This window comes from Metarhizium album (genome assembly GCF_000804445.1).
Source record: "Metarhizium album ARSEF 1941 chromosome Unknown scaffold_7, whole genome shotgun sequence".
Classification (NCBI taxonomy): domain Eukaryota; kingdom Fungi; phylum Ascomycota; class Sordariomycetes; order Hypocreales; family Clavicipitaceae; genus Metarhizium; species Metarhizium album.
Genome location: NW_024467581.1, coordinates 730,199 through 741,965, shown reverse-complemented (window position 1 = coordinate 741,965; position 11,767 = coordinate 730,199). Strand labels below are relative to the sequence as shown.

Here is an 11,767-nt window from a genome sequence, read left to right as displayed (position 1 = left end):
TTTCGTCCACCCACATCTGAAGAGACACGATCTAATCTGCCGCTCCGGCGCCATAAGTCTTCTGACGTAATTGTCGACAGAGAGAGTCGTGATGCCCCTGCAGCAACTGGGTTAGTGCCGCAGTGCCGCGCACCCATAGCGGCGGGGGAGGGACGAACCAATGGACTCCATGTGTTTGTCCAAAAGCCTCTCAATCTTGTTCTGGACGCGTAACCCTAACGGGAGAAGTTGGAAAATACCTGACTGAGTCTAACAACGTAGTCAATATGGGCTAGGCTAATACGGCGTCCCGGAAGGGGAACCCACCTGGCGAAGAAAGCCTGCTCGGATGAGTTTTCCATGCCCAGCTTCTCTGATTGTCAGTCACGAACTGAGGCTGGGGGCCGGACATTCTTACTCTCTCCATCGATAGCTGAAACGCCGCCTGTGGGAACCCATATCTTGGAAAGAGTCGACCTTGCACGACAATCCTTTGGCGTGCCGCGATATCGGAGTAGGCTTGGCCGGGACACAAATACGAACGGCGGCACGATCAATCGTTCCAGCCGTGCTGTTTGATGAGACAGCATGGTTCTATCTCGTGCCGCGAGATTCCATCGCCAGCAAGCGCAATTCAGACAGACTGCGGCGGCGGAGGATGTGTTGAAGATGAGGCTCACCAGCGACGAGTCGGGAACACAAAGGAGACTGGTGTGAGCGGTTGGTGGGGCATTGGCTTTGCATGTACGTCTGCTGCTCACTGCCAGGGTCCAACTCAGCTTTTGGCGCTTTGTATCCACGAATCCAACCGACATCATTGATATATCTGCCCTGTTCAGCATTATTTGATACGATTCTTCCATCTTGAAATCTAGCAGTTTTCCTTTAATTTTTTTTACATTTAGTTTTCACTTTTCTATCAATACTATTATTTAAAAAATTTCTCGTCGTCCATCGAACAGACGGCTTGACAAGCAGCTTGTCTCTCCGCCAACTTTTAAGTGGGGCATGTCCGATAAGATACCAATTTATGACCATGGAAAAAAAGTTCCAAGTACGTTCCTGCTCCTCCAACGAGACCGAACAGCTAGATTAACAACACAAACGCCTGCTCAATGCCTAAACCACAGAAGAAGAGCAAGAGCCCTCGCGGCAAAAACTATAGGCAAAGTTTCGACGAAGATGCTCTTGCCCAGCTTACCTCCAAAATCGACCAAAACCTGAACCCTGTCACCAACAAGCGCAAATATCCCCCCACTAATGCTGGAGTCAAAGAGCAACAGAAGAGGCAGCGAAATTTTGAGGGCAGCCGGCCGTCGAAAGACCAGACTTTGGATGATGAGGAGACTCTGTTGGCAGAGATAAGAGCCTTGGGAGGTGATGAGAAGGATTTAGAGCTCATCAATGGCGTCGACTCTGACGACGAGACATATGCGAAGGAGCCTGAGGGAGCTATTGATAAGGATTTGAAGGATGAACTTCTCGCACTATCCAAGCAATTAGGATTTGCAGAGATTGACCCTGAAGTGGGCAGCGCAGCCGATGAGCAGCCAGATGAGGCCGACGACGACGACGACGACGACGACGACCAAGTAGAAGCTGGTGCACGCGGGGAAAGCGGCGTGCAAGACCAGGAACCTGAAGACGACACGGAAACTGAGGGATTGAAACGAATAAGAAAACCTGGAGACATGGTAGGCAGGCCTCTTTATTGAACCTGCGCATTTGAAAAATCCTAACTGTAAACGCTAGATCTTCGAGCCAACGGCTAATTGGCACGCCTGCACACTTGCAAAGCTGCCGAAGGCGACTGCCGACCAACTGGGTCCGTTTGCCGGAACCGTTGAGGCTCTCAAAATGCATGCAAAAACACTTCTAGAGAGCGATTGTAACAAGTATAGGACCAGCGTGTTTGCTTCTTCCTCTCATAAGTTCTTGTCTACAATCATGTCCTCGGGTACATTGACGGATAAGGTCTCGGCCTTGACGTTGGCAGTGCAAGAGTCGCCAGTCCATAACATCCGAGCCTTCGATGCTCTGATGAATCTTGCCTCGAAGAAAAGCCGTGCCCAGGCCATCGGGGCGATCGGCGCACTCGTGGATTTACTCGGGCCAGGAACCCTTCTTCCCTCCGACAGAAGACTGCGCCCCTTTCATGGCCAGCCCGGTTTGCTTGGAACGCTCCAGAGGGAATCTCTCAAGTCATGGGTCCCTAGCCAACCTTTGCCCGGAAAGATCACTGAGGAGCATCTCATATCATGGCTGTACGAAGACTGGCTCAAGGAGACGTATTTCAAGATTATCCAGTTGCTAGAGACCTGGTGCTATGACGAAATTGAATATTCCCGAATGAAGGCAGTGGATTTCGTGTACGGACTCCTCAAAGAGAAACCAGAGCAGGAAGCAAATTTACTCACGCTTCTTGTTAATAAACTTGGTGATCGAGACCGCAAGATATCATCACGGGCATCGTATCTGCTTCTGCAACTACAGGTCTCACACCCCGGAATGAAGCCAATTATTATTCGAACGATTGAGCAGGACATTCTGCTTCATCCCTCCCAGGATCATCGATCGAAATATTGCGCCATCAACACTTTGAATCAGACAATTCTTAGCAGCAAGGAGCCGACAGTGGCAGAGACTCTTGTGCGAATTTACTTTGATCTTTTCGTCATGATGTTGAAAACTGGACACATTGGGATACCATTAGACAGCGGAACTGAGGATGGCAAGCCGCATGTCAAAGTCGCAGGCAAAGGTAACAGCAAGGCCAACAGCAAGCCAGATAGGCGACCCCGTCAAAAATCGAAAACAGCAAATCTCTCGGTGCCAGAAACTGAAGCATCGGACAAATTGGTTTCTGCACTGTTGACGGGGATAAATCGTGCGGCTCCATTTGTTGGTACCAACGATGCCATGTTAGTTCATATCTGCCAGACTTGTTCCTACCTTGATGCCCACGACAAAGATTGGCTAACTTGACAACTAGTATGGAGAAACATCTGGATACATTGTTCAGGATTGCACATTCGTCCAATTTCAATACCAGCATTCAGGCATTGCTGCTTATTCAACACCTATCAGCCTCTCGCAACTTGGCAACTGACCGATTCTACCGAACTTTGTATGAGTCATTACTAGATCCTCGTCTAGTCGCTTCATCCAAGCAAACATTATATCTGAACTTGCTACTACGCGCCTTGAAGAGCGATGTTGATGTTCGAAGGGTTAAAGCGTTTGCTAAGCGGATGCTCCAAGTTTCTAATCTTCATCGACCAGCCTTTGTTTGTGGATTGCTCTACGTCATTGCGCATCTACGACAGACTTTCCCTGATTTATCAACGCTCATTGAGGAACCCGAGGCTTCAATTTTTGACGACGAGACATCGGCAGAACTTCCTGGGTATGATGGACGAAAGCGCGACCCGGAACATAGCAATGCACAAAGGAGTTGCCTGTGGGAAATGGCATGTTACTCAAATCACAACGACAAGTCATTTAGCCGTTATGCTAACTTGCTCTAGATTCCCTTTCTAACACACTTCCACCCTTCTGTGAGCGTTTTTGCAGCAGCGCTGCTTGACAAGTCCAAGAAGGTGCAAAAGCCAGATATGGAGAGCCATACATTGATACGATTTTTGGATAAGTTTGTGTACCGTAATCCCAAGTCTACTGACTCTGCTCGCGGGGTATCCATTATGCAGCCTCTCCGAGCAACCAAGGATTTGGGCGACATTTGGCTGGGAAGCAGGGGTGTTGGTGCCACATCCGCGCCAGTCAATTCTGCAGCATTCTGGAAGAAGAAGGCTGAAGATGTTGCAGCAGACGATATCTTCTTCCATGAGTACTTCCAGCACGTCGCCAAAGAGCCCAGGCTCACAGCCAAGGAAGGAAATCAAAAGCAGGGCGAGGACAACAACGAGGACGAAATTTGGAGGGCTTTGGTGTCCACGCAACCTGACATTGAGGACGACGCCGATGAAGAGGGCTTTGATGATATGGATGACTTGGACATGGGGTCTGAAGATGGCTCATCGCCTGCGTTTTCTCTGGAGAGCGATGTTGACGTTGAGGATGAGGATGAGGATGAAGATGATGAAAATGATGAGGGTGCAGCATTGGGCGACGAGGGCGAAAACGATTTCGATGGCTTGGTGGCCGCTGGAGACGAGAACGATGCCGAGGTCGATGGCAAATCCGAAGAAACGAAGAAGAAAAAGTCGAGAAGAAAGGCCCTCAAGGACCTTCCAATGTTTGCATCGCTCGATGACTACGCCGAGCTGTTGGCTGCAGAGGAAGACGGACTGTTATAGAGGGTGGAATGGAATGGAATACTGCCTGTAGATATCCAGTCCATTCATTTTGCACAGCGCATAGAGTCACTCGAATGCGCTGCCAAAATTTGACTTGGTAGAAGCATCCTTTTGCGCATGCGGCCTTCTGTGACGACAAGCAGCAACCGATCCACGTGTGGTCATGCCCTCCCATTTCACTCGCTGACCGACTCGGAGCGGCGGATCGGAAGCAGAGCAAATGAGGTGCAAGGTGGCCGAGGGGAAGCCGTTGTAAATTCGTAACAGACTCAGCCATTGACGGAGGTGGCATCGTGGTAGCTGACAAAAAGAGGCTGACGGTTCCTGGATGAGAAAAGCGGACCCCCCCGAACCTCGGATAACCAAGGCGAGGTCGGGGATGCCGAGGACCAGATTTTTCTTAATCATCGAATCACTCCTGACACGGATCCCCAAAACCTGTTGTTGGTCTTGCTTGCGACATCAGCTTGGTTGTTCGCTGGAGGACACCGCAAGGCCAACATGCTCGGCCAACCCATTGCTCGCCGTCTGGCCCAACGGACCTGCACGACTTGGAGACTCGACAAGGCAGCGTGGTCACCGCCGTTGCAGCCGCCAAGTAAGCAGGCTCGGCGATGGCAACACCCGGGCACCGCTGCGACCAACAGTCAAGGCGACTCGAGAGGTGCAGCCGGGTGGGCACTGCGACGAGGCCTCTTCTACTTCATATTCGGGCTCGCATTCAGCACCATCGGAGCCTACGGCTCATGGCACACCCTCAAGAGGCAGGGGCTGGGATTCTACTCGGACGAAGAGAGCCTGAAGCGATTCACGCCCGAAGAGGCCGATGCCGAGGCGCGACGAATCGAAGACACAATCAACAAGCTCCCCCTGGTGGCGGAGCAGCGTCGGCGCCCGGAGATGGTCGAGTCGCGACCGCACCTGAAGATGCCCGGCCAGTATCGAGCACGAAGCCTCACGGGGAGCGCACTGACCGGCCCCGGCAAGGTCCCCGTGCCGGCGTATGCCTGGGTCGAGAAGGGCGGCAAGTCGCTCGTCTCGGTCGTCTACGTCGGGGAAGACCTGTGCGGCCACCCGGGCATCGTCCACGGCGGGTTTCTGGCCACGATGCTCGACGAGGGCCTCGCGCGGTGCTGCTTCGCCGCCCTGCCGCACAACATCGGAGTGACTGCCAATCTCGACATCAACTACCGCAAGCCCACGCCCGCAGGCAGCTACCTGGTGCTGAGAGCCGAGACCACAAAGGTGGAGGGCCGCAAGGCCTGGGTCAGGGGGCACGTCGAATCCGTCCCGGCGCCGGGAGAGGAGCCCACGGTGTACGCCGACGCGACGGCCTTGTTTGTCTCTCCCAAGTATGCAGCGGTACGTGGAACCTGGCCCGGCGTGCGACGCGATCCCGAACAGGCTGCGCATTGCTAACTCGCCGTCATAGATGATGCCGAGGATTACTTGAACGGTGGCTTGGGCGAGTCGGACGGACAGGGAGGCGGGTTGGCTCATAGACTGGTTTGGTTCAAGGATCGCATTCGACTTGCATGCACGGCGGCGTCATACACGGCACGACGGTGTCTGTGACCGTTTTAGAAAATGTACACATTGCGGACAATAGACTTGACAAGAATATGTCGGACCGAGCGAACAGCGTCAGATGTGGAGGGAGGAAGCATCGCCAACGCCCGAATAGGTAGTGACGCGGATGGGCGACACGATCTGCCAGGCCACGTGCCTGTACATGGAAACAAAATGAAGGAGACGAGCCGTCAGCAGCGTGACGGGACAACACGTCCGTCGCCCCAGTCGCTTGGGTTTCACGGGTTGATGATATTTTCGAGGGCCGGGGCCACGGCCATCCCATCATGCCAGACCGAGCCAAGTGGGCCCCTCCCCCTCCCGGAGACCCCGGAGACGCCTTTCCTCTCCGACGTCGCCGCCGCGGCGCATCCTCGCTCGTCCATTCGTCGGTCCGATTCTTCTCGACGTCGTCCCGTCCTGTCCTGTCCCGCCATCGCAGTCCCCCATCCGACCTCTTCCCAGGCACACATCACACGTCAACCGCAGCATGGCCACGTACGTACCCGTGCAACCTGCAACCCACCGCGCAGCAGCCATGGCAGAGCGCACGCTAACCAAGCCGTCAACGTCGACGCCGCCGCCGCCGCCACCAGCAACATCACCTGGCACCCGTCGCTCTCGCGCAAGGAGCGCAACCAGCTCCGCGGCCAGCGCGGCCTCACCATCTGGCTCACCGGCCTCTCGGCCTCGGGCAAGTCCACCGTCGCCACCGCCCTCGAGCAGCACCTCCTGCACCTCGGCCGCGCCGCCTACCGCCTCGACGGCGACAACGTCCGCTTCGGCCTGAACAAGGACCTGGGCTTCTCCGAGAGGGACCGCAACGAGAACATCCGCCGCGTCGCAGAGGTGAGCCGTGCCGTGTCGTGCCGCGCCGTGCCCGTTGCCCGTTGCCCGTTGCCCGCTGACGACTCGACAAAACCCCCCCAGGTCGCCAGGCTCTTTGCCGACTCGTCCACCGTGGCCATCACGTCCTTCATCTCGCCCTACCGAGCAGACCGCGACGTCGCCCGCCAGCTGCACGCCGCCTCGCAGGACCCCCGGGACGAGCCCATCCCTTTTGTCGAGGTCTTTGTCGACGTCCCCCTCGACGTCGCTGAGCAGCGCGACCCCAAGGGCTTGTACAAGAAGGCTCGCGCCGGCGAGATCAAGGACTTCACTGGCATCTCGGCCCCCTACGAGGAGCCCACTGATCCCGAAATCACCATCAAGACACACCAAAACTCCGTCGAGGAGTGTGTCGCCCAAATCGTCGACTGGCTCGTCGACAAGGGCTACCTCAAGTTGAACTAGGTGCTCGTTTTGCGGCATAAAGCGTGCGTGGGGATTTAGACAACAGATCAACTGCGGCAAAACTAACACAGGAATGACATGGATAGACCGGTGCCCGGTGTCATATTTTCGGCGTCACTATTGGTCGTTTTTAGTCTCTTTTCCTTCCCTGCCTTCCTCTCCTTCTTGTTTTCGCCAGTCATGCGCCAAGCGTGCTCCACGGATCATGAAGATAGCTAGGAAATAGGGAATAGGAGCCCCGATGAATCCACGTGGATGAACCACTCGTCTTCCTCTATGGCTACACCTTCGCCGCCAAAATCCTTTGAAAAAAAGAACTGGACGCGTCGTCTCACGGAAACTCCAACTCGTAGTAAACGTAGGCTGTGTACTCGTGTCCTTCACCGGTTCCAAGTCCCGCCGCCGCCAGTTCTGAGGACATGGCCGCGTCGTCTTTGGTGACTCTGCCACGCTTGTCGCGACCAAAGGCATTGCCTCCCAGGTATGAATACTTGGAGTCAAGCGCTGCCTTGACCTTGGGCGCCAGCTTGGGAGTCGTCTGTAGGGAGTCGGTCAGCTCCAACATCTCTGCGAAAATATGTCGTCTGGGGCCCTGAAACTTCCAAGGGGATACCGCACCTTCACCAGAGCAGTCACGTAGTCGAGCGGTAAACCGTACCTCAGTACGGCCTCAACAAAGACCCTCAATGTCAGGACGTGAACCCAGATCATGACACTCTCGCTCCATCCTGTTCGGCCAATGCGGAGAGCCTCGCCGCATACTTTGCGCTCCTCGTTAGTCACGCGGTCTAACTCGCGCTGCTCCTCCTCTCGTCCACCTTCCACATAGGTATATTGACGAGGGGTCCACTTTTGCTCTCGACATTTGTGAATAAATTCTGCGCTATATTTCTTGAAAGTGGCTACCGCGAATAGCGTGAACTCGTCGTCATGGTCGACCTCCACGGAGGATCGGGGCACAACCATGGGACAAAGAGTCTCGTAGGTTTTGATGAATTCCTTTTTAGAGTTGGTTGGCACGGCGACAAGATGCGTTTCAATGTATTCGGAATCTTGAACGAGGAGCTTGGGGCTAACGATGGGAGTCAATGACTTGGTTGCGAGATTTCCTCTGCAAACCCGAAATTCAGTCAGAATACTATGCCTCGACGGTCTGTGAGATGTAAACACTCATGGGTATCTCTCACGTCTGGCGTCGCTGCAATGTAGCGAGGTTTGACTTGACAGTATTGTATTGGCTGAATTTGGTTTTGACGTCATTGTCCACCGTGACCAGTTCCTACAGGAGCCAAATAATTTCAGTCAACGAATCTTGTTGATCGATAAGATGCATAGAAATACCTTCTGAAGGATGTCTATGAGCTCACTCAAAGGCTTGTCGCTTCGATATCGAATCTTGTTCCAACTGAAGGTACGGAGGTACTGCTCCGTGGGCTCTATTGAAACGAAGTGCTGTCAGCCTCCAAGGAAACTTGACGGCAGATGTTCCAGCCGTACGGCTGCTCCATCGAATGGACTTGACTGACTGTCATTCACCACTTTATAAGAGGCCAGGCGCTCCTCATCATTGTCTAGAACAGATCGGAGCGACTCGCCGACCTTGGTGACGACGGCGTGACATGTCGTTTCGAGCTTGGCTAGGTCGTCGGCTTGCTGAACTAGGGCATCAAGTGTGCCAATCTTAAAGTCGGGGATGTTGAACGGACTGACAGTGCCATTGTCCTGTGAGATGGAGGTCGCGAGGGACGAGATGGCGTTTGCTTTGTTGCTGGAGTCGAAGACGCCGAGGGGCAGGGACACAACGGCATAGCGGGAAGGCATCGTGCAGTGGCGCTGATCTGGTCGACAAGCCGCTTCGGGAGAGGCACGGAGGCACGCAAGGTAAAAGGTATGGACAAGTCGAAAGCTCGGCGCAAGCTCGTGAATCTTGACGCGAGAGAAGCAAATGCAAGGTGATTCGAGACGACTCACGAGCCCCCAAGGCGCCATGTACCTGCCAGGCTACCTAACCCAGGGTGCCTACGTAAGTACTTGGGAGGGTGCTTTACGTGATGTCTGGCGGGTCGGGTGTGGCGGGTGGGGCTGGAACTGGAAAGAGCGGCCGCTGTGCCGTCTATTGCTCGGGGCGCTCACCATTTTTGCTCGGGGCGCTCAATACCCCACCACGCCCCGATTTTGGTCTAGCGGCCCTGCTGCTATGCGCCATAGTACATTCTAGGTATAAATATATAGCAGCAAAATGCCCTTAATTAATTAAAAAGGTGCTTATGTAATTTATATAAATTTCTTAATAGTGCTGCTTTAAATTGCTTAAAAATGCAATTTCTAGTGTTTTTACTTAATGTATTTACAATTAAGCTAGATTTTCTAGTTATTCTAGCTGCTTAATTACTTATCTAGTTATATCTATTAGCTGTAATAGTAGTAATAGCATTAAAGAAATAAATTCCTTAATTTTAAGAGAGCTCTATCTTTTAATTAGTCTTCTTTCTCTATTATTTATATTGCAATTTAATTATTATAATAATGCTAGCAGCTACTGCTAGAAGCGTTAATTTCTTACAGCAGTTTTAATCTCTACTTATATATAATCTCTATAAATACTAAGTATAGAAGGTCTTTAAGCGCTTTATTAGCTAAATTAAAGTCTTTTAAATAACTATTAACTGCTATTTTTATATAAAAATTAGTATTAACTATTTTTTCTATTTATTGCTGCTTTATACTAGTAGTTTAAGATAAGCGCTAAGTTGCAAATTTAAAGATATAAGTTATTAAGACTCTAGATATTAAGGTTAGCTATAATTTCTATAAAAATAAGAAGGGAACTTAAGCAGGCATTTACTAAGAGCTTTTATAGCTACTAGCAGCAATTAATTTTATTTTTCTGCAGCAGTGTTATAGTCTGAGCTATGCTCAACCTTAATAGAAGCGCAGCAATAGATGCACTGCACTGCAATGCGCGATAGAGGGACAAGCCCGTGCAGGACCTATATAGTGCCAGATTGAGCAAGCTAGGGCAGCTTGTTTAATACGTACTCTTTTGACTTAACAGTTAAGGGGGTCCGGCAAACCACCGGGATGACTGCGGCTGGCACCCGCTATTGCCCATAGAGCTAGTCTATTACATTTAAACAAGCTTCCTAGGGTCGCAGGTTCGAGCCGCACAAGAAGAGAGTGCAAGGGATACTCAACCTGGGCTCACAAGGGCGACTGCCGCCACCCTGCCCTTAGGGGGTGCGAGGTATAGGAGGCACAGAAGGGGGCTATGTTATAGTCTGAGCTATGCTCGACCTTAATAGAAGCGCAGCAATAGATGCACTGCACTGCAATGCGCGATAGAGGGACAAGCCCGTGCAGGACCTATATAGTGCCAGATTGAGCAAGCTAGGGCAGCTTGTTTAATACGTACTCTTTTGACTCAACAGTCAAGGGGGTCCGGCAAACTACTGGGATGACTGCGGCTGGCACCCGCTATTGCCCATAGGGCTAGTCTATTACAAGCAGCTTAGTAATATTTTTCTTTAATAAAATATAATATATATAAGGGAGACTATATTGCTTAGTAAAATAGCTTATATAATATTATAGATTTTATATTTCTACTTTATAAGCTTAAATAAGCTTATATTGCTTAATTATGTAATAGACTCGAGCTGTAGGCTTAAGTGGGTATAAGGCACTGTGTTAGTGCCTTGTTAGATACGCTTTAGATGCATATTAAACTTATATATATATAATAAGCAGAAAAGAGGGGATAGAGAGCTTCTTCTTTCTCTCTTTTCTCTCCTTAAGTTTATAGTTAATACTAGTAATACTTATATATAGTAGCCTATAAGGCTAGTTCTTAATATACTATAAACTTTATTTTACTATAATAAATAAATACTTTTTAAACTTTATAGAGAGTAACTTACTATTAGCTAGCAATATAATACTACTAAGCACTTAGGCTAAGATAGCTGCTCTCTAGGAAACTATTAATAACTAGGCATAACTAATTTACAAACTAATATAGTAGTATATTATATTCTCTAGATTAGCACTTATTATACTAAATAATTCCTTACACTCTCTTTATTTAAGTATATAACTAATGCTGCTATATAAGCTAAAACAGAAGCTAATTAAAATAGAGCTTCTCTTTAAGGGAGATAAGTCTATATTTGCTATATAGTAAAGCTTTATATTACATAAATTAAAGGCTAATAAGGCATTTATTAGTAGTGCCTATAACTAGTAGAATCTAGTCTTCTAGAACCTCTCTATAAAGGTCTAGAAATAGGTTGCTCTCTACTATAAAGTTAGAGTATTTATAAACTATAACTTAACTATATTTCTTAACTACTTAGCTACTATATACTCTAACCTTTATTAATAAGAAATAGCTCTTACTAAATTAAACTAAATATAGTAATACTTAAATAAAATATTTATAGACTTCTTTATTTAGTTTAAGAATAAAATAGTACTAGCAGAAGGTATAAACTAGACTAATATAGTTAAGCTAGTAAAGCTTTCATAAGCTTTAAGTAAAGAAATATATAAAGTAATTCTTAGCTAAAATATCTTCTATACTTTATACTAACTAGTAATTATAAAGCTATAAT

The 11,767-nt window shown here is 49.8% G+C and overlaps 4 protein-coding genes across 4 annotated transcripts; 3 read left to right on the top strand and 1 right to left on the bottom strand.

Annotated features, from left to right (window-relative positions):
- Window positions 1-1,094: 1,094 nt before the first annotated feature.
- Window positions 1,095-4,295, top strand: MAM_03680 (CCAAT-box-binding transcription factor; the record flags this gene model as incomplete). The annotated part of the gene is made up of 4 exons (XM_040822479.1): window positions 1,095-1,673; window positions 1,732-2,900; window positions 3,002-3,453; window positions 3,556-4,295. 4 exons carry the CDS (start codon window positions 1,095-1,097, stop codon window positions 4,293-4,295), a joined length of 2,940 nt encoding a protein of 979 aa, XP_040679622.1.
- Window positions 4,296-4,796: 501 nt separating this feature from the next.
- Window positions 4,797-5,748, top strand: MAM_03679 (thioesterase family protein; the record flags this gene model as incomplete). The annotated part of the gene is made up of 2 exons (XM_040822478.1): window positions 4,797-5,657; window positions 5,728-5,748. 2 exons carry the CDS (start codon window positions 4,797-4,799, stop codon window positions 5,746-5,748), a joined length of 882 nt encoding a protein of 293 aa, XP_040679621.1.
- A 365-nt stretch (window positions 5,749-6,113) lies between these two features.
- On the top strand, window positions 6,114-7,157 carry MAM_03678 (adenylyl-sulfate kinase; the record flags this gene model as incomplete). The annotated part of the gene is made up of 1 exon (XM_040822477.1): window positions 6,114-7,157. The coding sequence occupies one exon, from the start codon at window positions 6,114-6,116 to the stop codon at window positions 7,155-7,157; it is 1,044 nt and encodes a 347-aa protein (XP_040679620.1).
- A 331-nt stretch (window positions 7,158-7,488) lies between these two features.
- On the bottom strand, window positions 7,489-8,978 carry MAM_03677 (ATPase, V1 complex, subunit C; the record flags this gene model as incomplete). Its single annotated transcript, XM_040822476.1, has 5 exons — window positions 7,489-7,695; window positions 7,776-8,268; window positions 8,345-8,436; window positions 8,499-8,593; window positions 8,684-8,978. The coding sequence occupies 5 exons, from the start codon at window positions 8,976-8,978 to the stop codon at window positions 7,489-7,491; spliced, it is 1,182 nt and encodes a 393-aa protein (XP_040679619.1).
- Between the last annotated feature and the right edge of the window lie 2,789 nt (window positions 8,979-11,767).